Genomic DNA, 27655 nt, shown 5'->3' with positions numbered 1-27655 from the left:
GGGAGAGTGCGTGTGCACGCAAGCCCACAGCAGGGATGTTGGTGGTCTGTATTTAAAACTGTGTGGGAAAGGCTTCCATGCCGACTTATCAAGAGCTTAGACTGACACTTTAACAGTTAATTTCTAAAAATCTGAATTCCCGCTACTAACTGATCTGGGAAATTCCTTTTCTTCTTCTGCTTGTCCTGAGTGCTGGGAGAAGGCAATTTGAATACTTTTGTGTAGTGCAGCACATAATTCATTTGGATTGCCCCCCTCTCAGAAATAGTAGGTACATCCTTACAATTGTTTGGTCTGACTTCTCTTCTAGCCTGGGGTGTATGAGTGGCTCTGTCACTGAAGTTGTCTTCCCAAATCGGAAGGGAGAGGTGTGCGAGGGACAGCATGTTCTGCTCGTCTGACAGCAGGATGCCTGTTTCCATTGGCTAAGACAAGTTGCTCCTATGTTTGGAAAATGAGAGAGGGATTGATTTCTGCCAGTTTATCAGGGCTTCTTTCTCACAGTGATCAGGATGTTGAGTTGGGAGGCAGGAATGAATTAACAAAGATATAAATAGGAACATATAAGGCTGTATTATACTAGATCAGAACCTTTGTCAATCTAGTCCAATGTTGTCTGTTCTTGGCTGGTGGCATCTCTCCGGTGTCTCTGGCAAAAAACGTTCTTCACATCACCTGTTACCAAATCCTTTTCACTGGGGACTGAACCTAGGAGCTTCTGGATCCAAAGCATGTGCTCTGCCATTGAGCTGTGGTTCCCTACCCCCCCCCACAACAAAGAATGGAAGAGGAAGGACTAATGAGACAAAAGAATTACTGTAGGGATAGTTTAGTTTATTTATATGCCACTTTTCCATAAAAGTGGCACATAAATAAACTAAACTATCCCTACAATAATACTTTTCCATAGGAGGCAGCTGGTATAGCAAAGTGGGGAGGAGAGCCTGGCTGGGAGTCCAGAGTCTGTGAGTTCAAATCCCTGCTTGTGTCTCCTGGGTGTCAAGGGCCAGCTAAAGATCACCCCCACAGTGAGTGGCTCAGGGGTTACGTGCCATGCCACCTGTGCAGCCGTGGGCAAGCTGCATAGTCCCAAGGAGCCCAGTTGCCCCCCAGCTGGCAGTTGCAGACAAGGAAGGAGCTGGCTTGTGCAGCTGTGGCAAGCTGAGCAGGCCCTAGCCAGCTGGGGAGGACTAGCCTCAGAGGGAGGCAATGGTAAACCCCCTCTGAATACTGCTTACCATGAAATCTCTATTCATAGGCTAGCCATAAACTGTGTCCCAAACAGTTCACAGTAAACATTAACTTGTCCAATTCCACAACACATGAAAAACCAGTTTGTTACAAAACCCATCAACAAATTCAAAAAAGACAAACATTTCAGTAAGCACAGGACAAGTTTAATGTTGCAGAGAGATTATCTAGACTTAATATGGCTGCTGTCAGATATGGGGCTTATTGTGTTAGTTTAACGGATTAAAATGGTAGTGCTTTTTCCTGATTCCTAAAATTCCTTTCACAATTGAAATAACCTGTTGAGTTAAGGAACAGGAGCTTTTTCAGCTAATATACCGGCATTTCACGCAACTGTCTTTCACACTGCTGCAATGAACATCCTGTTTTTGTCCCTTACCCATCATACACATGCACACTGTAGTTCCCCACTGTGTAGGAGGTCTCAGATCTCCTCCTGTTGCCATGCAATCTCTCTCCCTTTAGCATGGGACTTCCCCCCCAGTTGTATAGACACGGGTGTGTGTGAGAAATGCTGCTGCTACCCATGCCTATGCCGGAATACTGGTACAATTTTCGTCAGGCAAAAACAGAAAACAAAAACAGGCGCCTAAAGGGTGGGAACACACTGCGTGCTCGGATGCCTGTCTTGTGAATGGCTGCAGCTAGCGAAAAACTCCCACAATTTTCCAGGTTCCCAAGCCTGCAAACGAATTATTTCTGGAATTATTTATCGCAAAAATTAGTGCTAAACTTGCACTATATTCCACTAGAGTTCCAGAACTAGCTTGTATGTTGAATGAAAGATCAAATATAATGCACAGATTACCAGATAAGAAATCATAAGAATAACGAAATAAAGTGCAGCGTGAAAGCAAAAGTTAATGGACCAAAAAGGAAAAAAGAGAGAAAAGTTCATCTACATTGTACGTGCTGGTATTGTTGCACTCTAAGGGTGCGCAGCAACCTGGCTTAAATATACTTCAGAGAACATAGTCTCCTCAGCAGTCTAGAAAGTTCACAGCTGGCTCCTCCCATCTCTCCTCCAAATGAGGCTTAGAGCAGCAAAAGGGAATTGCAGGGGAGGGCAATGATCTGCTTCCAGATGCTCCAGATGCTTGTGCTAATCCTACTACTTTTTGTGGGGGAGGGATGTAGAGCATCTCCTTTCCATGCAGAAGGTCCCAGGTTCAATCCTCAACATCTCCAGGTAGGACTGGTAGAGAACCCTGCCTGAAAACCTGGAGAGCCACTGCCAGTCAGTGTAGACAATATTAAGCTAGATGGACCAATGGTCTGACTCAGTATAAAGCAGTTTCCTGTGTGCTGTGCCTTACAGTAGACATCTATTACCATATAATATTCATGGTATCATTGTGTGTTATTTCTGTGGAGCATCCTTAAATGTGTCTATATGTCTGGTACACTTGAATAATATTATTGCAGTCCCAACACCACATCATGCCATGTGACTTTTGATATGACCTCCTAAATGAGAGTATTTGTATGCTGAATTACTAATAATGATCCGCAAACCACTTCCAAATTTAGGAAAAGTAGGTCAAATGGATTTGTTGAAGTCTTGGAAGTATTATATTAAAGGAATATTCTGGAACACTTTTTTTGTAGCAGGAATAACTATGCACTACTTACAAGTATGCTGCAGATGGTATTGGTAATAAGTAGATTGGCTGAAGCTTTTTGTCAAGTGTGCTGATAAGAACAGGCTGCCATTCTTATGAAGATAGAGCCAAGAAGAGGTTTTAATGTATAGATAGCAAAACACTTTGAAAATATCTTGTAGAAAGAGCTACAGAAGTGCAAAATATTATTCTAATGCCAGCAAGTATGGTTGGTTTGTTTCTGGAAAGATACTTCCATTTAAGGCAATAATATAATTCAAACATTTAGGCAAAACATTGCTAGCAGTGCTAATTAGCCTGTTAAATCTGAAAGATCCGAGAGATGAAGAAATTGGCAACTGATATCAGTTTTGGGAACGAGATAATCAAGTTAGCCAAAAAAAAGGGAAAATCTCATGTTTTATAAGGAAAATGTTACTGTGAAGCATATTTCAATAGTGAAGTAGTCTGTTTTCTTTGGCAAACCTGTACTATAAATAGTAAGGATCTCTAACTTGAGCATTCAGCACAAAAAGATTTTCATCTGTAAAAAGAAACCCAGCTATTCAAAATGGAACACAAATATTCAATTACAGATGGCTTTTATGTGTTTGTCTAGTGATTGAGAATCTTTTGGTTGGAATCCATTTATAACCCGCACCTTGTTTTCAGCTGTTCAAAGATTTGTTTCCCCTTGATGTGCTAATGGAAATTGTACTGCAATGGTATTTATCCTGTGTAATGAGTGAAACAAATGTAATCATTATCCTATGACAACAACTCTTGGGGTGGGAGAGAGAGACCTTAGAGGTGCAAAAACAGAATACTGAGCCGGTTGAGAGACAGTGGAGCTTTTTCAATTGTTAGCCAATTTTATACTGTTTCTAGGACAAACCACAAAGCATTTTAAAACTTAAAGCAGCCTCTTTATATAGACATATGAGAGGAAGCAAGAAAGTTTTAATGTTATAATTACATAAAAGTAAAAAATGGATATAAAGATGTTTTTTAAAATATAAAATTATGTGGAGAGCTGGGCCAAAGGCAGGATTCAGTGACCCCCAAAAGCTACTACTGCCACCTGTTATTTGTGGAGTGTGCCTCGATCAGTGGTTCCCACTCTTTTTCCCATGGACCACCTGAAAATTGCTGAGGGTCTTGGTGGACCGTTTAATTATTTTGCTGCTTGTTGTAACAATTATAATGTGCTGTGCTGGATGCTGTGTGATTTAGAAGTATATTTGCATAGATATGCTGTGGACCTCTTGAATAAAGCCCATGGACCACAGTTTGGGAACTGGGAACAGTCTTAGTCTAGATACTAAGGACCAAACTAGACATGCCTTTTATCACACTATTTGATGTTGTGTAGCTATTGTTTTGTGTTTGACAAATAGTCAGTGTATGTGTGGGGGTGACCTGGCTTGGATGCCCTGTGATGGAGGGATGGAGCTTTAACAATTTGTCCTGCTGCAGTCTCTTCCCCATGTTTGGGATTTGCAATAGACGGAAAACTCCAATTAGTTTCATCAGGAGCTTTTTTCTCATTGCAGCAAGTAGGTGCAGAGCCCCTTAATTCCCACCCTACACCACAGGTCCAATTTTGCGCACTGCCACCCCCATCCCCAAGTTGGATATTTGCTCAACAAACAGCTATGCATCATCAAGCTATACGACACAAGTCATGTCTAGTGTGGACCTGAAAGAGGAACCACTTTCAAAGTAAAGTCAGTTCAAACCTATTACCTTCCAGTAGCATGAGTAGAGCTAGAGTTATAATGAGCTCAAAGAACAGCCAAGGTAAAAATAAATAAGGTTTATTTTAAGGCAATTAGAGTTTATAAGCTGTAAAAAGATCAATACATAAAGGCTAGGCTAGATAATTTATTGCGGTCAGTGACCAATAAAAAACATACAGTATTACAACATATATTTAACAAAATCCAACATCAAATACTTTTAAAAGATTCTTTTAAGTTAAAATTACTGGTTGAGTACCCCTTTTGTCGACACATTGTTTCCTTCTCGGCCTTTTGGCTAAGATCAAGTGTAGATCAATACATAAAAAGGCATTTCTACTTCAAATAGTATCTACCCCATGTTTGTGGACCAGGAGCCATCAGCTGTTAGCTGCAGAAAACAGTAGTTAAAAAACCTCTCCATTCCAAAAAGTGGCAACAGAAGCCTCTCCTGAAGCAAGGAGAGTTGAAAAGTGCTGGCTCTTAAGGCAGGCGTTTGCTTCCTCACCCCTATCATAGCCTTCTGAGTTATAGGAAGTCCCAGCATTACCTTTAGATCTCCCTCTGAGAACTACCTAACAAGTTCCACTCCTATTATAGTAATATCTGATTAACTGGAATGGGGGTGGGGAGAATCGACAGACAACATTGAATTATTTTGATGCAGAAGGGTCCGGGAAATCCTTCCTATGATTAGAGGAAGACAGACTGCCCTGAGCCATCATGGAAGAAGGCAATGCTTCCCCAGTCATTATGAAAGAACAGCACTTAAGCAATAGCAGGACAAGGAAAAAAGTAGGCATCTCTCAAGTGACAGGGTCCTAGTTCACAAAGAGGAGAGATGTGACTTACTGTATCCACACAAGTCTAGCGAGAAGCTTGAAACGAGGCCTTGGACTTCCAAAATGTAATATTTTGAATATTTTTTCCAGAGATTCAGGGTAGGTTATTCCAACACTTTTTGAGAAGATTATCACAAGGAGTACAGACCAAAAATACAAATTCCTTTGAATAAACTGAACATTGACACTGAACTTGCTACTCTTCCTACAATGGCAAAATGAACATACTGCATCTGTCTTCACCAGGGGTGCAAGATACAGTTTGCTGGCACATACATCTTTGCAGTTGGAGAGCGTTAACAACAATTTCAAGACCCACAACCTTACCATTGTGGGAAATGGTAAGTTCATGTTTAATAAGAAAAATGATGAATAGTAGACTATTCTAACTTAGTTTCATAGTAATCAAAATGTGATTGTTTTTCTTGCTGCATGTTCTGCCAACCCTTGCAGAATGTATTAAGGAAGCTTTTCTCTCTGTTATCTTAACCGCATTTGGAAGGAAAGAACTTGCTGTTATGATTGGAGAATAACATTCCTTCTATAAGTCCCCCCCTGCCCTACTACCTCTTTTCATTCTGTCATACCCCTATCCAATGCACATTTACTCAGAGGTAAGTCCTACTTTGCTAAATAGACATAGGTTTTCAGTCTAAGGCAAGTGAGGGCAAGGCCCAGAACCAGAGCAAATTGAAGTAGCATGGTATATGGTGTAGGGAGAAGATAGGGTGAGATAAATGCCACCGTTCCCCCATGTTTTTACATATTGACTCAATAATTCTTCTGCAGTTGATGAAACTTGTTTATTTATTTATTTATTTATTTATTTTATTTCATTTTTAAACCGCCCATAGCGAATAGCTCTCTGGGCGGTGAACAAAACAAGATTAAAATACAATATTACAATAAAATTACAATAAAATCAGCAACAAGTTAAACGAAAAAAAAAAATTAAATGAAACACATTGAACATTAAAATGCCTGGGAGTATAGCCAGGTCTTAACCTGGCGCCTAAAAGAAAGTACCGAAGGCGCCAGGCGTATCTCCACAGGTAGGCTGTTCCACAGTTCGGGGGCCACCACAGAAAAGGCCCTAGATCTAATAACAATCCTCCGGGCATCCTGATGAGTTGGTACCCGGAGGAGGGCCTTGGATATTGAACGAGGTGAACGGGTAGGTTCATAGCGGGAGAGGCGTTCCACAAGGTATTGTGGTCCCACACCGTGTAAGGCTTTATAGGTCAAAACCAGCACCTTGAATCTGGCTCGGAAACAAATAGGCAGCCAGTGCAGGCGGGCCAGGACAGGTGTTATATGCGCAGACCAGCGGGTCCTCGTTAACAACCTGGCTGCCGCATTTTGCACTAGCTGAAGTTTCCGAACGGTCTTCAAGGGCAGCCCTACGTAGAGCACATTACAGTAGTCCAGTCTAGAGGTTACCAGAGCGTGAACAACTGAGGCGAGATCGTCACTGTCCAGATAGGGGCGTAGTTGGGCTACTAAGCGAAGATGGTAAAACGCATTCCGTGCCACCGAGGCCACTTGAGCCTCAAGCGACAAGGAAGGGTCAAAAAGGACCCCCAAGCTATGAACCTGTTCCTTCAAGGGGAGTGTAACCCCATCTAGAACAGGATGAACATCCACCATCTGGGCAGGTAAAGAGCTCACCAACAGTGTCTCAGTCTTGTCTGGATTAAGTTTCAGTTTATTAGCTCTCATCCAGTCCATTATCGCGGTCAGGCAACGGTTCAGCACATCAACAGCCTCACCTGAAGAAGGTGAAAAGGAGAAGTAGAGTTGCGTGTCATCAGCGTACTGATGGCAACGCACTCCAAAACTCCTGATGACCGCACCCAGAGGCTGCATGTAGATGTTAAAGAGCATGGGGGACAAGACCGACCCCTGAGGGACTCCACAATGGAGAGTCCAGGGTGTCGAGCAATGTTCCCCAAGCACTACCTTCTGGCGACGATCCGCTAAGTAGGAGCAGAGCCACTGCCAAGCAGTGCCCCCAACTCCCAACTCCGCGAGCCTCCCCAGAAGGATACCATGGTCGATGGTATCAAACGCCGCTGAGAGATCAAGGAGAATCAACAGGGTCACACTCCCCCTGTCCCTCTCCCGACAAAGGTCATCATACAGGGCGACCAAGGCTGTTTCAGTGCCAAAACCAGGCCTAAAACCGGATTGAAACGGATCCAGATAATCGGTTTCATCCAAGAGCGCCTGGAGCTGGCCGGCGACCACCTGCTCCAGGACCTTGCCCAAAAAAGGGACATTCGCCACCGGTCTATAGTTGTTCAAAATATCTGGGTCCAAAGAAGGTTTCTTTAGAAGAGGTCTCACTACTGCCTCCTTGAGACTACCAGGGACTACTCCCTCTCTCAAGGAGGCGTTTATCACCTCTTTGGCCCAGCCGGTGGTTACAGCCCTGCTGGCCTTCACCAGCCAAGATGGGCATGTTTCCTTTAAATATTATCAACTCTAGTCATGTGTACTGGATGAAAGCTCAATTGAAAATGTAATAAACCCATATGAGTTCTGCATCACAGTGTTAGAACAATTGTGGGCACACATGAAAAATTACTCTGGATTCTTGTACAGCAGAACAGTGCCATTCTAATATAGTGTACTTCTTAAGCTGCAAACATTGTTTTGTTTTATTCCCTTCTGTTTTTTGTTGTGGATGCATATGTCAAATAGCTTCTACATTCAGCAGTTCACCACGTAACGGCACACACCAGTAACTCACTCAAGCTGCCTTTTGTGTATGAAGGTGGGGAGAAAGGGAGAATTTGTGTGGTAAAAGAAATGTAGGAAGAGGCCATGATTAGATCATGCCAAAAAATAAGAGGATAAACCTGGGATGGATTCAAGTGTGCAGTTTTTGTCATGTTGGAGGATGCACTCGGCACAAGAAATCAGGTAAGGAATTCATCAGGCAACTGACCACTTGTCTCTGAGATATTAGTTTTAGAAACATATTAGACGTATTAGTTATCCAAAGGGGTCTACTATTCCTTGGTTCTCTCTAGTTGTCCTCTGCTATGGAGATCTTGTCCTGTAGTGTTATAAATTCAAAAGCCACGATGTTTTGGATAAGATGGTTTGTCTGAATCTATTTTAAGGCACACAGCTTCAGTCCTTGCGCCATGTCTTGTAGTCAGCTGCTGATAAAAATTTATTCCTGTTGAGTAATGACTAATCTGAAAATGTGCAATGGTCATGACTTTCTTTTTTTAGAGGAATCTTCTTTTTGGCTTCCATTGTATGGCAGCTTATGTTGTCGTTTAATTGCCCAACCATCCTGTATGACAAAGGATATGATGACTGGATTTCTTAATCAACAGGTAAAATATATAATACATATTTTTTATTGGCTTATAGAAAGCATGCATCAACATATTCTTTTTTTTTTACTTTGGTGAATTTTATACTGAGCCAGAGGAAACTGCTGTCTTGGGTTACCTGTATATACTGAATATTAGCAAGGTTGAACCTTTTTAATAGCAACCAAAGCCAGATTAAGGAAGAAATTTTATATGGTACACTGCTGAAATTGCATAGACTAATGAAAATTATACAGACATGAGAGTGGCTATATACTATAGCCTGCATGGATTTTTCACATTCTGCAATTTTAAATTGAAAATACCCCCATGCCATTCTGATGCTTCCCATAAACTCATTTCACAACAAAACCTTACAAAACCTATAGTCCTGAACTCAGAAACACTTGCTTAACAACCCTCTAAATTTGCATAGTGATACACAACACACTCAGAGAGAATCGAGAGTTCAAAAGTTAAAACAAGAGGAAAAAAATCCAGACCCGTTGAACTTTTTTTGTCAGTGGTCTCATAATTTGTTGAAATTAATTAAAAATCAGCCATGCTCACTGAGTACCTGTAATCCTTTTACTGACCTTGCCCCATATTCTGACCTTCATTTTCTGTAGTTTAACAGTTTAAAAAAATGCCTGGCTGAGTTTTAATTAATTTAAGAAATTTTAGCTGGAACCCTATGATAACATTGGGCATGCTCAGTAAGAAACAACTGTCAGTGTTCTAAAAGCCAGACTAACAGCTGTTTGGCTTGGCTTATCACACCCACACCAGACATTTTCCACATTAAACCGTCCTGGCTTCCTCCAAAGAATTGTGGGAAGTGTAGTTTGTGAAGAGTGCTGAGAGTTGTTAGACTCCTATTCCCCTGACAGAGCTCCAGTGGCCAGAGTGATTTAACAGTCAGCCCCTATTCTGTAAGGGGAATAGGGCGTCTCCTAGCAACTCTCAGCACCTTTCACAAATTACACTTCCAAGACCCTCAGGGGGACGCTGTGACTGTTTAACGTGAAACAAAGGTCCGGTGTGGATGTGGCCAGTGACAGCTTTGGTTTAAGTTTGGGTGTGTCTGCTGTAGAATAAAAAGGTGGGAGAAACTCTGAAAAACAATGATACTGTTCACAGTGTTTTCCTTTTGAAAAGGAAAAGGGCTTTCCCTCTGCCCAATACCCAGCCAATCTCCTCCTCCCCCTCCCTGCCCCTCCCCCAAGTCAGTTTCACCTATCCTAAGCATTATTGTATAGGAATAAATCCCATTGAACTCAAAAAGCATGGAAATGATCAAACCGTGTCCTCCCCTTCTCCCTTCTATCCCCTTTCTCTTGCCCCTTCCCTCCCCTTCCTTTTGCCCCTTCCCTCCCCTTCCTTTGCCCCTCCTCCTCTCCCTTTCTCCTTCCCTCTCCTCTTCCCTCCCCCCTTCTCCCCCATGGTCAGTTTTACCTATCCTAAGCATGATTGCATGGGAGTAAATCCCATTGAACTGAGTAAGCATGCAGATGATCAGACCTGCCTTTCCCCTCCCCCTCTCTCCTCTCTTTCTCCTCTCCCCTCCTTCTTCCTCCCCTCCCCTCCTCTTTTTTCCTCCTCCCCTGCCCACTGCAGCCTTCCGTCACTCCCTTGTGGTCTGTTTCATCTATCCTAAGCATGATTGCACGGGAGTAAATCCCACTGAACTCAATAAGCATGCAAATGATCAAACCAGCCCTCCCCCTGGCTCCCCTCCCCCGTCTTCCTCCCCTCCCCCCTTCTCCTCCCCCATGGTCAGTTTCACCTATCCTGAGCATGATTGCAGGGGAGTGAATCCCACCGAACTCAATAAGCATGCAAATGATCAATCCATTCTCAGCAAACTTGCACAGGGTCACATTTCTTACCTCCCAGATTAAAAAGCAGAGAAATTCACTAACAGGCAAAAAAAAAAACCTTGCAAAGAATATCAGGAGCTTCTGGAAGCTGGGGCAGATAGACTTTTATCTGATTTCTCTGATTTTAATAATCAGAACTCCAGGGAAGAGAGCAGAAGTGTGAATGGCAGGCATACAGACTTGAGGTGAGTATATATACAGAGCATACAGAGATGAGGAAGGAATATCTGTCCGAACAGCAGCCTATCCTTAACCAGAGGCAATTTGCTACCCACTGTTATTAAGTAGACAAGGGCATTTAATCATTGGGGAACCTTAAATATGATGTCTCATTAATGAATGTTTTATGGGCTTATTTACAGAAACACCTGTTCCATTTTCTACTACTTGTTGCAAGCCACATTTCTGTTTACTTTCTACTTCCATGTTTTTATATTATCTTAACTTTCAGTCTTCCTTCTGATTTCTCCTTAAGGCCTGTTAATAGAAGAAAAGATGTTGCATCTTTATTGTCGTTCAGGATTATCTGAACAGTCTCAGCCGCCTGGTCTTTTTTTAAACAAAAGATTTTGCCTGGATTATTAGGGCATATATCTCTAGCTGTCAAAATGTCCTGTGAATGGACGTTGGAACCTAGGCGTGCAATGCAGACAAAGAGACTGGATGGACTTGGGCAGTGTAAATAAGATAAATCATGTCATTAATAGTGATAGAAAATTATTTGCACTGTTGGTACTGTTGAGATAATTATGAGGTAGCAAGAGATGGCTGGGTAAGTCTTTGGTGATGGCATTTTATATTTGCTTTAGCCGTTGGTGAAATATAGTCATAACATTGTTATAAGAGCAGCTCAGCAGTCTGATTAGCTGAGTGGTCTTTTCTTGTGTGTTGTGTACAATTCACTGTTCCCTCCCCTCCCGAAAATGTGGGTCATTGGAAAATAAAACTTATGCTGAAGGTATCTCTTTCTTACAGCAAATGATACAGAATCTGACTAGCTGGAGAAGGTTATACTGTGTTCTGAGAGGTGGCAAACTCCTTTGCTATTATACATCAGAAGAAATAGAAGCTAAAGTGGAGCCAGCTTTGACAGTTTATGTCAACAAGGTAAAATGTGACCTCGTATACTCAACTGAAGTTAAGTTATGGGACTCTTTTTGTATGTTGTTAATCTGAAATGGAAATGCTTTTGTGTATGAGGTGAGGAATTCCTTCCATTCCAAATGTGGGTGTTAAGGGCAGTGTTACAGTTTCAGGGACATTGTTTCTGGGTACCTAATTGGAACCTCAGTTACCAATAATCACAGCAGTTTTGACAGTTTAGTTTTGTGTTTCTTCTGCAGCTAATGCAAAAGTGCTTTTAGGTCCTTGATACAAAAGCAATATGCAGTTTTTGCTTTTTTATTTTATTGATTGATTGATTGATATCCCGCCCTTCCTCCCAGCAGGAGCCCAGGGTGGCAAACAAAAGCGCTAAAAACACATCAAAACATTATAAAAACAGACCTTAAAATACACCAAAACCAAACAACTTTAAAAACATTTTTTTAAAAAAAGCTTGAAAAACATATTTTAAAAAGGGTTAAATATATATATATTTTAAAAAACATATTAGAAAGCAATTCCAACACAGATACAGACTGGGACAAGGTCTCAACTTAAAAGGCTTGTTGAAAGAGGAAGGTCTTCAATAGGGTCCGAAAAGATAACAGAGATGGTGCCTGTCGAATATTTAAGGGGAGGGAATTCAACAGGGTAGGTGCCGCCACGCTAAAGGTCCGTTTCCTATGCTGTGCAGAACGGACCTACTGATAAGATGGTATGTGCAGGAGGCCCTCACCTGCAGAGCGCAGTGATCGACTGGGTATATAAGGGGTAAGACGGTCTTTCAGGTATCCTGGTCCCAACCTGTATAGGGCTTTGTACACCAAAACTAGAACCTGTGCAATTCTTTCAGCAGCAGGGTGACATGTTGCCGATACCCTGCCCCAATGAGCAGTCTTGTCGCCTCATTTTGCACCAGTTGCAGCTTCCAGATCAACCTCAAGGGGAGCCCCACATAGAGCACATTACAGTAATCCAACCTGGAGGTTACCAGTGCATGGACAACAATGGTCAGGCTATCCCGGTGCTGAAACGGCCGCAGCTGTCTTACCAGGCAAAGCTTGTAAAAGGCACTCCTAGCCACGGAGGTCACCTGGGCCTCTAGCAACAAAGATGGATCCAGGAGCACCCCCAGACTACGAACCTGCTCTTTCAGAGGGAATACGACCCCATCCAAAGCACGCAACTGACCAATTATCCGAACTCAGGAACCACCAACCCACAGTGCCCCCATTTTGCTAGGATTCAGGCTCAGTTTATTGGCCCTCATCCAGCCCACCACCGAGTCGTGGCAGTGGTCCAGGGCTTGCACGGCCTCTCCCGATTCAAATGTTATGGAGAAACAGAGCTGGGTATCGTCAGCATACTGCTGACGCCTCGCCCCATATCTCCTGATGATCTCTCCCAAGGGCTTCATATAGATGTTAAACAGCATGGGGGACAAGATGGTACCCTGCGGCACCCCACAGCACAACTGCCAGGGGGCCAAAACACAGTCACCCAATGCTATTCTCTGAGAGCAACCCTGGAGATAGGATCAGAACCACTGTAAAACAGTGCCTCCAATACCCATCACACCAACTCAACCCAGGAGGATACCATGGTCAATGGTATCAAAAGCTGCTGAGAGATCAAGTAAGAATAACAGGGTCGCACTCCTCCTGTCCTTCTCCCGATAAAGGTCATCCATCAGGGCGACCAAGGCCAATTCAGTCCCATAACCAGGCCTGAACCCAGACTGGGATGGGTCAAGATAATCTGTTTCATCCAAGAGTACCTGCAACTGTTGTGCCACAACCCTCTCAATCACCTTCCCTAAAAAGGGGGTGCTTGCAACCGGTCGGTAGTTGTCACAAACCAATGGGTCCAGGGTGGGCTTTTTCGGGAGTGGTTGGATCACCGCCTCTTTCAAGGCGGCTGGAACTACTCCCTCCCGCCATGATGCATCGACCACACCCTTTAAGAAGCCAAGAAGGGCAAGGGTCGAGAGGACACATTGCTGGCTGCATCATTGCAAGCACCTTGTCTACGTCATCAGGCCGCATCAACTGAAATTGTTCCCAAGACATTGTAGCAGACGTTGCACTGGACACCTCACTGGGGACTACAGTACTTGCGGATGGGGCATCAAGACTGCTACGGAGGCGAGCAACTTTACCCTCAAAGTGCCTTGCAAACAATTCACAGTGGGCCTCCGAAGGGTCTAAAACTCCATTTCCTGGCGTTGATGGCAACAGACCCCTGACAATGCAGAAAAGCTCCACTGGATGGCTACTTGAGGATGTGATGGAGGCAGAGAAGTGGACCTTCTCCGCCCTCACCACCACACAGTAGGCACAGTAATGATGATTTAGTCGCTCCCGATCAGCCTCACAGCACGTCTTTCACCACTTGCGCTCTAGCCGTCGTCCAGCCTGTTTCATTGCCCTTAGCTCACTGGTGTGCCAAGGTGCAAACCGGGCTCCACAATGCCGGAGAGGGCGCTCAAGGGCAACCGTGTCAAGAGCCCGACGTGCCTTGCTGTTCCACAGCCTGACAAGGGCTTCAACAAGGTCACCTGCTCTATCTACTGAGAACTCCCCCAGGGCATTCTGGAATCCTGTAGATTCCATTAGTCTCCGGGGGTGGACCATCTTAATCTGTCCATCACCCCTGCAGGGGAAGATCAGAGCCATAAGTCTAAACTTCACCAGGAAGTGATCTGACCATGACAATGGGGTGACATCAACCCCCCCATCTCCAGATCACCCCTTCCTCCATCTGGAGCCAAAACCAAGTCGAGGGTGAGCCCTGCCCTATGTGTTGGGCCATTGACAACTTGAGACAGCCCTATGGTTGTCATGGAGGCCATGAAGTCCCGAGCCAGAACACTAGAGCCAGCCTCCGCACAGACATTGAAATCACCCAGCACTATCGTTCTGGGCTCCTCCAACACCACAGCCAAGATGGCCTCCACCAGCTCAGTCAGAGAAGCTGCCGGGCATCAGGATGGATGGTACACCAGCAGCAACCCTAGTTTACTGTCTCCTCGGCCCGACACCAGGTATAGGCCTTCACAGCCAGCTCCAAGTCAGAGTGGTTTCCTGGTGATAAAGATGGTAGTTCTGTAGACCATAGCAACTCCTCCCCCCCCCGTCTCTGCAGCCTGTGCTGGTGTTGCACCGAGTATCCAGATGGGCAAAGCTGGGTCAGATCAACTCCTCCCAGCTCACCCACTCAGTTCTTGGTAATGCACACCAAATCGGCACCATCCACAATCAAATCATGGATGAGAGTGGTCTTATTGTATACACAGGCCAGTGGGCACAACAGATGAGCAACAAGGAACCCATCCATGAGAGGAGTGGCAGCAAGGAACAAGGCGCAGATAGCCTTGCCCTCGTCTTCTATGGTAATTCACCACATCCCCATGGCTATATTCCCCTCTACCTGTGATCACTGAAACTGGAGTGGCATCACCCATGTTCCTCCGTACTAAGACTCCTCCTAAACACCTAATATGGACCCAACACGAGCCCACCAACAAAACCTGTCAGAGCCAATTATTCCAGTAGGCCTGTGTGAGAATTGGGAACAGTCATACCCATTCAAAGTTTTTCACACAGGGCCCATCTACTCCCCCTCCTGTCTCACACCCGGGGGGGGGCAGCCTTCTGCCAGTTACAGACTCTCACTCTGAACGCATCTGGTGACTTTCTCCTATTGCTTTATCATTGGAGGACTCCCACCAACACCACTGCCACCAGGAAAAGCTTCAGATGTTTTATATATGTAGCTGCAAAAGAGAATTGAGTAGGTAACGAGGAAGATTCTCTACTATTTCCACGTCACATATTCTTAAATACACAATTTGCAAGCTAGTTTTTGGCCCAGCTCTCTCTCTCTAATGCACACAGCAGCAACCAGCAGGATACTGGATGTAGGAGAGATGATTTAGATACAGGAATTGCATGAATTGGGCCAATTACATACTTCTTTCCCATGGTATTTTGGGAAGGAACTGTACAGTTGGTCCCACTCTTGTGATTTCTGTATCCAAGCTGTTCTAGAGTGGCGCAGAAAGAAGTTGCAGAGAATCAGCACCCATACCACTGCCAGATAACTATGAGTGGTAGGACCTCAGTGTAGCAACTTTCCAGCACTGAGATGGCATCATATGAAACCTCTGTGCTGTAACATCCTGAGTGGACTGCAAGTGAGGGCAGATAATTTAGAGCACAGATTGAGCAACATCTTCTAAAATGTTTAATTCAAGGGGCAAAAACATTTTTTTGTAACCATAATTCTGGCAAAGCACTTATGTCCTTGACAGCAATCCTATGCATATTTCCTCAGAAGTAAGCCCACTACGTTCTGTAGGGCTTACTCCCTAGTAAGTGAATTTAGGATTGCAACCTCATTCTAGACTTAATTGAAAGGCCTGGCATCCACCGCTACCTCTTGCTTAATCTTTGAAATACTGTGATCGGTATTTCTTAGTCAAACGTGGGGACAGTATTGTGTCAAAGGACTGAGATGGAGGTGCACTGTTGTCTGGCTTTGACAGTACATCTATCATCTATCTTATCTGTCATCTATCTACTATCTGTCTGCCTTCTATCTACCATCTTCTATTTTCTGTCTATCTAGGGCAGCAAACAAAAACACTCAAAACACTCTAAAATCTTAAACAAAAGTCTTTAAAACATATTAAAACAAAGCATCTTTAACAACTTCTTTAAAAACATCATTTTAAAAAAAGCTTTAAAAACATCTGAAAAAGTAATTCCAACTTATGCTGAAGGTATTTCTTCTTTCTGGGATAAGGTCTCTACTTAAAAGGCTTGTTGAAAGAGGAAGGTCTTTAATAGAGTTGTATAACAGAGATGGGTGCCTGTCTAATATTTAAAGGGAGGGAATTCCAAAGGGTAGGTGCCTCAGCACTAAAGTTCTGCTTCCTATGTTGTGCAGAACGGACCTCCTGAAAAGATGGTATCTGCAGGAGGCTCTCACTTGCAGAGCACAGGGATTGACTGGGTATGTAAGGGGTGAGATGAACTTTCAGGTATCCTGGTCCCAAGCTGCATAGGGCTTTGTCCACAAAAACCAGAACCTTGAACTTGGCCTGGTAGCTAATGAGCAGTCAGTGCAATTCTTTCAGCAATACCCTGCCCCAGTGAGTAGTCGCACCACCCCATTTTGCACCAGCTACAGCTTCCGGACCAGCCTCAAGGGCAGCCCCGCATAGAGCACATTACAGTAATACATTTAGACCTGTGTGTTATGCTAGAGAGCTTGTGGGCACTTTGAATAGCATGCTTAATATGCAGTTCCTTGGCTACATCCCATCTGTTGCATAATGTATTACTGTTAGTTAGCATCTTCCATCACTTAAATAATCAAATGAGGTATAAAACGTCTCTTACTTGAAAATCACTTTTGTTTTATAAATGCATTTGTGGCGTAAGATACATAGCAAACACTAAATGAACTTATATCACTGGGTTGCTTGAAGTTCTAACCTGTCAAATGTAAATCTATTTGACTTAATTTTATACTGGTATCTATGGTTACCTGCATTAATAGGACACAGCATTTATGGGTGAATTACTTAATCTTCTATTTTTAGAATGAAAAATTTAAATGAGCAAATTCATCAGATATGCTCCAAACAGCTGTGTTTGTATTTCAAACAGCTCCTCCAGTAATGCCTTTTTAAAAATGTACCCCTTCAAGAATACTTTGCAGATTTTTCAAAGGCTGTTGGCCCTGGGTCCCCCCCCCATGACAATATATTTAACTTACTTTTTTGTAGTTGCATATTTAATCTTTGCTGGTGCATGTTGACAGTCATACTTTGGAATATGTGGATGTGTGTTTGAAGTGAAATGGGATTAAATAAATGAAGTCCTCCTGCCTATATAACTAGTAGGTTTTTGGCTTGTAGATGAGATGGGTTTAATAGCTGTCTTCTCATGCAGAATAAGATGATGGTTTATTTTGTTCTTGGAACAGTGAGATTGTTAGATGATGTGAATTATCAAATATTTTTGGTATGCAGCTGAGAGAATTGAATTGCAGTCTTATTCAGTTAAATGTGGGTACATTGAGATGAACATCAGTGGGATATTTATTTTATTTTAGTTAACAAAATTTATATACTGCTTGAATATAAAGACCTCTAAGCCACTTACAGTAAAAATTGGCCACTTGTACCCATGTGTGGAATTGCAGCCTAATTTTAAATAAGTCTAACAGCATGTATTACTTAAAATAATTGTAGGTTCTTAACTGAATGTAAAGGTCATACTGGCTGCATGGGAGCTCTTTTTCAGTGAGCATCTTGGATAAGACCCACAAGAATGAGAACAGAGCATGTGGGCCCCAACCACAGAATCAATACAGACTCTAGAGTTGGGATCCATGTTACTGGCTCCTGCCCACATGACTGGGTTTCTTTGTTTATATTGAATTCAGGTGCTGATGTTCTACTTTTACACTCTGGAACATTTTATTATTTATTTATTTATTTTAAACATTCCTAAAATTACAGGATCTGAACAGAGTGGTTCACGACAGATGCTATTGGAGGTCGCTGATTCATATGGTTGCCATAAGTCGTGATCGACTTGAAGGCACATAACAACAACAAAAAACTGGCTATCATAAAAAGTTAAAGTAGGCCAAAGACAAATATCATCCTTTAAAATTCCTGGGCAGACAAGGAAGATTTTAACATAGTGCCAAAAAGATTGCAATGTTGACAGCAATCAAGCCTGTCCAAAATCGGGATGCCATCATAAAGTTGTCCCCAGAGCAGTTCACAGATCAAAGATTAAGTGTAGTCTAACCAGAAATACAGTAACTAATTATAAAATAGCAACATAGTAAAACCAGAGCCAGGTAAAATTAAAGCTGCTAGTGTAAACAATATTTTAAATGTCTGCCAAAATAAAAAGGCATTTTACATGGCACCAAAAGGACAATAGTCACTGCCAGGACAGCCTCCAGGAGAGGGCATTCCAAAGACAGGGCATCACCACTGAAAGGCCCTCACCCAGGTTGCTGTTTGCCTTGCCTCTGACAGTCAGGGACTCACACTGGAGCCTTTGAGTAACATCTCAACATCTGGGCCCTCCAGATGGTATTCCAGTTGGAAGGGAGCTACTCATGGAAAATATGGCACCCAGGCAGATAGGGTAATTTTACTGGAAAAAAATGTTTTATAACTCATGATATTGCTGTAAACAAGGGATGGGAACCCTTGGCCCTCCAGATGTTGTTGGACTCCAACTTCCATCTGTTCCAGCCAATGGTCAAGCCTGATGGGAGCTATAGTTCAGCAACATCAAGAGAGCCACAGGTTAGCCACCCCTGCTCTAAATGATGGCTGAGATCCAGAGGGTCCACTGTTTGCATAACCCCTTTCCCCACTTTCTCTTAGTTTCCCTCCTCCTGTTCTGGACAGCCCCCTAATCCTCAAGAGTGGCTTTTCAGGTGATGGAAGGAGCTGCAGCAGGAGGAGGTTGAGCAGGGAAACTTAATTGTACAAATGGACTTTCACACATGTTTCTTTACATCCGTTACCTGACTCAACTTGCGTACCTGTTTTGACTTAGTCTGTTTCTCTTGAATTAATCTGTTTTCATTATCTGTTATTGCATATTGGGTTTCTTTTAACAATACTGTAACTTATAACTGATTGCAAAAAAAGGGGGAGCACTAATTCACGTTTCTCGACTGATGGTGCAGTACATGATTAAAACAACACTGAGGCCAGTCCAGAAGATGAAACTGGTATTAGTGTCCTTAGCATGTACAACACATGGAGACAGAGTACTCAAAAACATGCGAGTGAATAGATGGAACATGGTACAAGTTTCTTGGGAAAGGTTTGCCACTATGATATCATTCAATCAGTTCAGCAACAGATATCACTTTGAATTGACACAGAGTTATTTCTCTTACTCTTTTTATTCAACTGTGAGATATGAAACACACCTCAATTTTCTGAAACTGAGCAATCTAAAAAGCAATTCTGTTTAGCAGAATCCAAATTATATCCCCTCTCCCTTATTTTAGAGATGTTCCATATGTGCTTACTAATATGCATACCTTTTTATATTAGTTCTACTACTTTAAATCAGTATAAAAGTTGATGTAATATTATATTGAAAATAGCAATTTTTGGATTAAATAGCAACCTAGTTAACAACTACCAAATAGCCTATGCTTTTCTATTGATTGAGAGTGAGTGAGTGTGAGAGAACATAACTTCACTCTGTATTTTATATAATGTTTAGGAAACCAGAATTCGTGCTGTGGATAAAGATACCCAGAAAAAAACCCATAAGTTTTCTGTTATCAACCCTGAGGCTGGTGAAGTGGTGACTCAGATTTTTGCAGCTGAAAGACGGGAAGACCTTTATAACTGGATGGAAGCTTTCTGGCAGCACTTCTGTGATCTCAGTAAGTAGTTCTGTGTTCTTTTGTACAGGAACGACTATGTAAGTTCAAAGAATGCAAGTCAATATGTTGAACTGACATTACATAACAATCCTGTCATTTGCAAGGAGAATAAAAAAAGCTCTCTTTTCCTCAGTGACATTAGCTAGAATATTCTTCAGAGGAAGAGCATAAGAACATAAAAAGAGCCTGCTGGATCAGTTCAGCATCCTGTTCTCACAGTGACCAACCAGGTGCCTGGGGGAAGCCCGCAAGCAGGACCCGAGTGCAAGAACACTTTCCCCTCCTGAGGCTTCCGGCAACTGGTTTTCAGAAGCATGCTGCCTCTGACTAGGGTGGCAGAGCACAGCCATCATGGCTAGTAGCCATTGATAGCCCTGTCCTCCATGAATTTGTCTAATCTTCTTTTAAAGCCATCCAAGCTGGTGGCCATTACTGCATCTTGTGGGAGCAAATTCCATAGTTTAACTATGCGCTGAGTAAAGAAGTACTTCCTTTTGTCTGTCCTGAATCTTCCAACATTCAGCTTCATTGGATGTCCATGAGTTCTAGTGTTATGAGAAAGGGAGAAGAACTTTTCTCTATCCACTTTCTCAATGCCATGCATAATTTTATACACTTCTATCATGTCTCCTCTGACCCGCCTTTTCTCTAAACTAAAAAGCCCCAAATGCTGCAACCTTTCCTCGTAATGGAGTCGCTCCATCCCCTTGATCATTCTGGTTGCCCTCCTCTGAACCTTTTCCAACTCTATAATATCCTTTTTGAGATGAGGCGACCAGAACTGTACACAGTATTCCAAATGCGGCAGGAAATATTTTCATAATCTGATCCTTCATTGCTTTATGCCTTTGATATTTGGGGTGTTTAGAACTCAGACTATTGGGAATCTACTCATTATGACAATGTTTTAGGGTGGTATAAAAATCAACTTTCTTGTGTGTGGGTTTTTTTGGTCTTTTTTTACAAATACATCTCATAACTATTTATGCTGCAGAGCAGAGATTTCCAGCAAGGTTTCAATGTGCCACATCTTCCCTTCCATCACAGTCATTTGCAATAAAATAAATTAATATTTATGCCAAGCTGAAATATCTGACAGTAATAGTGTTATAGTATAAATTGTAAAGATGGGGACTTGGTCATGCTGTGAGAATTGATTATCCAGTTTCCATATTGGAAACCTAAGAAATCACAGCATGCTTTGCCACTGCAGATGTCAAAGACGTAATACTTACTTGAGAGATTATGGCATTATTGAAAGCATCCAGCTCTTGGTCAGGTACCAATTTGGAGGAATTGTAAAAAAGTGAATACAGTATTTATGAAACACCTCCATGTTGTTTACAAACTGGATATATTTGTAGAAAGTATAAGTGTTTTGACTTCTACTCGTTGCTTTCTGATTTTCTTTCAGGCCAGTGGAAACACTGTTGTGAAGAATTCATGAAAATTGAGATTATGTCACCACGGAAACCACTATTGTTCTTGACAAAAGAGGCTACTACAGTTTACCAAGATATGAGTAAGTAAGCAAGGTATTTGAAGCAACACTGGACACAACCTATTGGGCCTCTGTTACATAATCTTTGTGGAGGTTGAATCAATTTGTTTTTGTATAACACCCTCTCTTCTAGTGAGGCCTATGCAGGATAGGTAACCACTATTTGGACAGAATCCAACATTCCTTTCTTTTTCCCTCCTGCATCCCCCCACATGCCCCCCAAATCTGTGGTGGATGGTCCTCCAACATTCTGGAGCAGATTTTGAGGCTGCATGGAGGGGTGCCCCATTTACTTCAACCCTATGCATGTTTACCTGTTAGTAAGTCCCATAAATCTTAGTGGGGGTTAATTACCATTTGGCATAATTTGGATAATTTTATAGCTTTCCTGCAGTTGAGTAAATTGCTTTTTCTTTTGTTTAATGTGCATAATGCTGCAAATTTCCCTTAATAAATTCCAGATAGATCCATATTGACCAGAGATGGGATCCCTTGGCTAGTGCCGGTTTGAGAGCATTCCTTCAATCTAACAGCTGATACCGATTTGAGTTCATTCTTTGTCTGCAAGCTGCTGTTTTTACCAATCTGTTCCCCCCTCAGAAAAAATATTGATATTAATATCGATATTTGTAAAGGAAATAGTGATATTTTGAAAGGAGATATCAATAAATTCTTCTTCAGGTGAGGCTGTTCTATCCCCCATGCTGTTCAACATCTACATGAAACCGTTGGGTGCGGTCATCCAGAGTTTTGGAGTGCTTTGCCATCAGTATGCTGATGACATGCATTCTATTTCTCCTTTCCATCTTCATCAGGTGAGGCTGTCAATGTGCTGAACCAGTGCCTGGCTGCGACAATGGACTGGATGAGGGCTAATAAACTGAGCCTCAGTCCAGACAAGACTGAGATGCTGCTAGTGGGCGGTTCTTCTGACCGGATGGTGGATGTCCAACCTGTCCTGGATGGGGTTGCACTCCCCCTGAAGGAGCAGGTTCGTAGCTTGGGGGTTCTCCTAGAACCATCTCTGTCACTGGAGGCTCAGGTAGCCTCAGTGGCACGGAGTGCTACCAACTTCGGTTGGTGGCCCAGCTGTGCCCCTATCTGGACAGGGATAACCTGGCTTCAGTTGTCCATGCTCTGGTAACCTCCAAGTTAGATTGCTGCAATGCACTCTATGTGGGGCTGCCTTCGAAGACGGTTTGGAATCTGCAGCTTAATAAATAAATAAATTCAAGGTAATATTAATAAAAATATTGATATTAATATAAATATTTTAGACATTTCCAAAAATAACTATGGAAAATCATTCCAAAAAAATCCAATCCACAACTATAGTGAATAAGCAAATTAATGGAAAATTCAGTACCAAATCCAAATTGGGCGGAATTCTAGCACATCCCTAATGTTGACTGAGAGCTATCCTGAGCAGGATAGTGGCTAAGATTCTGAGCAATGAGTCAAGGATTCCCTGGTTCAAATTTCATATCTGCCTTCAGCTCACTGGGTTGCTTTAAGCAAGCCATTCTCTCTCATCTGGATTGGTATATACATGTGAATCACTACTATGATTATCATTCCCAGACTGCTAGTGGTTCTTATCTAGCACTACTATGAAAACACCCCATTTTGCCCCTGTTTTTGTGGTACCAAGCATGTAAGGGGATCTGGTCCATAGGACTGATCATTCTAAAATTACCTTACTCTTGCAGGCCATCGGACTTTACAGCTGCCAAATAGTAGAAAATAGTGATTGGCTGCCAAACCCAGCCACAGTTTGTGGGGGCCCTGCCCTTGAGACTATAAAAATTGTTATGTTGATTACAGTGTTGTGCATTAAAGCAGTCTAGAAGCAGAATGATATTTGAACTATGTCTTAAGTGGCCAAAAGTAAATCAACAAATGTAAACTGCAGAGGTACAGCTTGAATGTTGCATTGTAGTTTTTAAAGAAACCAATTAATAAACAACATTTATACTCCTCAAAATGAAAGGAAGTTATTTGTAAGTGTTGGCATTCAGTATAATCTCTCCCTGGTCAGTGCTAAAAATTCAGTAAAAATTAATGAAGATCCACAATAGTTTTAACATCCTGCTGATGTTTTACAAGGTAAAATATTCCACCTAATGAAGCCTGCTGTACGGTGGACAGTAAAGCCATAATTAGCTGTGTTCATAATATTTTGATGTGTGTTTAGTTGATGTGAAAAAGTACAGGAATTTCCATTGCCCCAGACAATTTCAGGGTCTTGCTTTCCATAAAGGTGTGCATTTTTTAGAATTGTTGCTTGGATGGTACAGCAATGTAGCTACGTATCAATTTAATAAGAATTTTACATTGTCTTTTAAAATGTGATAGGCATTGATTCTCCAGTAAAACAAGAATCATTAACTGATATAGTGGAACAAAAAACTGAGGAGGCCAATGGGGAGTTGCTAACTGGCCAACAAGAAGAATGGGCACCACCTTTGTGGGCCACAACGTTTGACGGTTCTCACCAGAAGTTTGTATTGAAAAGCATGCTTTCAGGAACAAATGAAGAGACTGTAAACCCTAGTGCGGGGAAAGGCAAAAAAAGAAGAGCACGCCTTCCACCATCTGATAAGCCACCATACACCATAGCAGCACAGACATTGTCAGATCAACTGGGAAAGGAAAACATCAGGAATAATTCCCCTCTTATATGTAAGGACAGTTCTGATTCCAGCTTATCTTCTGTGCCTCACTTCAAGCAACCTGTTGCAGCTCCTCACAAACAAACTTGGCAGAAATGTACCTCTGTTGATGATAAAAATCCTGCCCTTTCAGCTACAAAGGTTGTTCATAGTGATAAGCCCATTCCTGCACCTAGGCAGAAGTCGGTCAAAGAGATGCTTGAGCCTAGAATATGTTTTCAGTCACAGGTGTAGTACTGATGCGTGGTTTGGCTCCGAATGGGGTGGGTGTTTTTTTTTACAATTTTGGCCATGTTTACAATTTTATTACTGACCCAAATCTTTCACCAGAGTTCCTGAAGTATTTAAGTGTATCTTTTCAGGTGATTGAGATTACAGCACAAAGACTATCCCCCCCTTCAAAAATTCTGTTCTGTTTGACATTGCCAGTGTGCAAACAGATTTCTTCAGCAGATACAAATCAATGGGTTGTTTCTAGTGATAACCTTCTGATAGATTTAAATTGTTCTTTTGTCTCCAAAACATCTGTATGATATTTTATGACATGGTCATACTCAACCCATATCTTTTTTCCCAGGGTACATTTCAAATACACACTCTCAAATTTGCAAAACCTTTTGAGGAGGCACTTACCTTGAGGTGAACAGGATTCTTCTTACGCTGTGAAGATTAACTACAGCTGCTGTTTGCCTCTGCTCATGAAAGTATATAGAACCTCTAATAGGATTATCTGAATTTTCTTACTCTAGTTCTTCATGAATGGTCTTACAAAAGAGTTTAAGGTAAAGAAAAGTACATGTAGGCTAGCTTGTCTATCACTCCCCCCTCTTCTGCAGCTCTTTTGTTCTTGTCCCTTTCCTCTAGCTTAACCCTCAACCCCACCCCTGTCCAAATGTCCTACCAACTGTAGCTGTATGTCATCTCCCGTGGTGCTTCCAAAGTCAGATGAACTTTGTAGCATCAGATGAGATTTGAGATCCCTGTGGGAGAGATCTGTGACAACATTCATTCCCTTGTCCATTCCCTTAGGGCCTCCTACTACAAAGCTAGTCTGTCAGAGTTCTCAGATGGTGTAGCTGGGGTCACCAAATAATTTAAGCAAACACAGAGTCTTCTGGTCTCCTAAAATCCTATTGTGGTTTTATTAGCACAGTAAACAAACAACGTTTAGATTTTCATTTGTTAGATATATTGGGTGGTATTCAGTGCTAGAGTAGACCCATTGAAGTTAATAGACATGACTAACTTTGGTTCATTAATTTTAGTGGGTTTACTCTGAGTAAGACATAGATGACTATAACCCGTTCTCTTTTTTTTTCTTGACATCATTTGTGCAACAGGAATTATGAACATGAGGTAACTTTGCTGGATGAAGACAAATGGCAGGATCTTGGTCCTTAAGCCATTTGAAGGGATTAGGTGCCATTCTGGATGATGTTTCTCTCTGTGTTCATAAATGACAGCATCAGAACCCTAATCCTTAACTCTCCAATGATGAGAAGGAAAGAAACTTCCATTGTTACTATTTTATTCCTCTAAAGGAATATCTACACAGCAACTCTAGAAAATAACACACATTTATATTTGCAGAACATAGATTCTGTATTGCAAGCAGAAACAAAATAAAGGAAATGAATGCACATTTTCAAATAAAACAAATTTTGTTAGAACAATTAGCTTAAAATGAAACTGATAGTATATAAAATAATGTGGCATTTTTTTAAAAAATGCATTTTTCTCAAATATCTCTGCCCATTTAAAATCCCCGTGTTTTCCCCTTCAAGTGTTTGAATTTTACAGAAAAAATGCAGCTTTTTGTTTAGTAAGAATGGATTGTAAATATAGATGTTAACATCTTAATGAAATCTGATCAGGTACAGTTTTAACCTGTAGTTTGCTAAGTTGTGTAAGGTAGAAAGTGCATGACATAGTTTGGACATAGTCTGGAGGATCTATAATTTCATGTTCACCTGTTCTGTTTTTTAGCTACTGTTAGAGGAACAGAATAAAGATAAGTAGCAGAGGGTTAGTATGACATTAATGCTCTCTAATCCCTTAATGAGTATAGTAGAATCCTTTTAATTGGCATATTTCTGTTAGCAGTAGGGAGTGCCAATTAAGCAATCTTCTCAATTTTAAGGCTCTCAGGAATATGCTGAGCTTATTGATATTTGCTTTTATTCCATGCTTTGAACTACTGATTTGCAATGTGCAAAGCATTCCAAATTCCTACATCTTAATTTGATTAGCAAGCCACACTAGCACAGTGAAGCTCCATGAAATGTCCATAGAGGATGTCTAGCTTTAGCAAATGCAGTTCTAAAGCAATTGTGACTGTGACTGAACTGGCAAGGTAGCTCTTAGCCACAGAGTTTATCCTTCGAAGTTAATTAAATTGATTTTTTTATCCACATTGTCAAATTACTGTGTCTTCCTATTGGGGGAGCTATTTATGAAAAAATAGTACAACATTGTTAGAGAGGATATCACCTTTTGTTTTTAATGTATTGCCAGAATGTCAAAACATGGCTGGAAACTGCTCCCATTCTTCTTCTTTGGCCATTTGACATGTGCACTGTCTCAGGGCATAGCTTCCCTGAGAGTTCATCTACATGTTTAGATCTTGGCTAGTCCCATTATAAAGTTAGAGAACACTCTGGGGTGTTATGATGTGGAAGTGGTACAATTTAAACAAAACTGTTCTAGAAAGAGGAGGCACAGGAGGTATCAAGGCAATCCCTAAAGCTCTTTGGGTTTCTGAAGTACTTGAGGGGTACTATATGGGTTTGGTCCAATCACATGTAAAGTGAGGTGGGGAGAACAATATACAGTGCTAAAGGAGTGCATAAATTGGTGGGGATCCTGTTTTATGGTGGTTTCAGTCCTATCTCCAGGGTCAGTTTTGGAGAATAGCATTGGGTGATTGTCTTTCAGCCCCCTGGCAGTTGTGTTGTGGGGTGCCGCAGGGTACCATATTGTCCCCAGTGCTGTTTAACAGCTATATGAAGCCATTGGGAACGGTCATTAGAAGATTTGGGGCAAGGTGTCAGAAGTACGTTGACGATACCCAGCTCTATTTCTTGGTAACATCTGAATCGGGAGAGGCCGTGCAAGCCCTGGACCATTGCCTGGACTTGGTGGTGGGCTAGATGAGGGCCAATAAACTCAGTCTAAATCCTATCAAGACGGAGGCAATATGGGTAGGTGGTTCCCAAGCCCAGATAATTGGCCAATTGCTTGCTTTGGATGGGGTTATACTCCCTCTGAAAGAGCAGATTCATAGTCTCG

General features: G+C 42.1%; 1 protein-coding gene across 3 annotated transcripts in view; it reads left to right on the top strand.

Annotated features, from left to right (window-relative positions):
- The window catches only part of RTKN2 (rhotekin 2), a 44724-nt gene extending 17324 nt beyond the window's left edge, over positions 1 to 27400 (top strand). For 2 of the 3 annotated variants that reach the window (XM_061635114.1, XM_061635115.1), the window contains exons 7-12: positions 5680 to 5774; positions 8677 to 8783; positions 11618 to 11749; positions 20029 to 20194; positions 21609 to 21716; positions 24051 to 27400. In XM_061635114.1, the coding sequence (XP_061491098.1) occupies positions 5680 to 5774; positions 8677 to 8783; positions 11618 to 11749; positions 20029 to 20194; positions 21609 to 21716; positions 24051 to 24601 (1159 nt within the window). In that variant the 3' untranslated portion in view covers positions 24602 to 27400. The remainder of the gene's footprint in view (positions 1 to 5679; positions 5775 to 8676; positions 8784 to 11617; positions 11750 to 20028; positions 20195 to 21608; positions 21717 to 24050) is intronic. The other variant, XR_009763906.1, reaches the window with a different exon arrangement.
- The last annotated feature ends 255 nt before the right edge of the window (positions 27401 to 27655 follow it).

Source organism: Rhineura floridana, chromosome 7, assembly GCF_030035675.1.
Source record: "Rhineura floridana isolate rRhiFlo1 chromosome 7, rRhiFlo1.hap2, whole genome shotgun sequence".
Lineage (NCBI taxonomy): Eukaryota > Metazoa > Chordata > Lepidosauria > Squamata > Rhineuridae > Rhineura > Rhineura floridana.
This window is presented reverse-complemented; position numbering and strand designations above follow the sequence as displayed.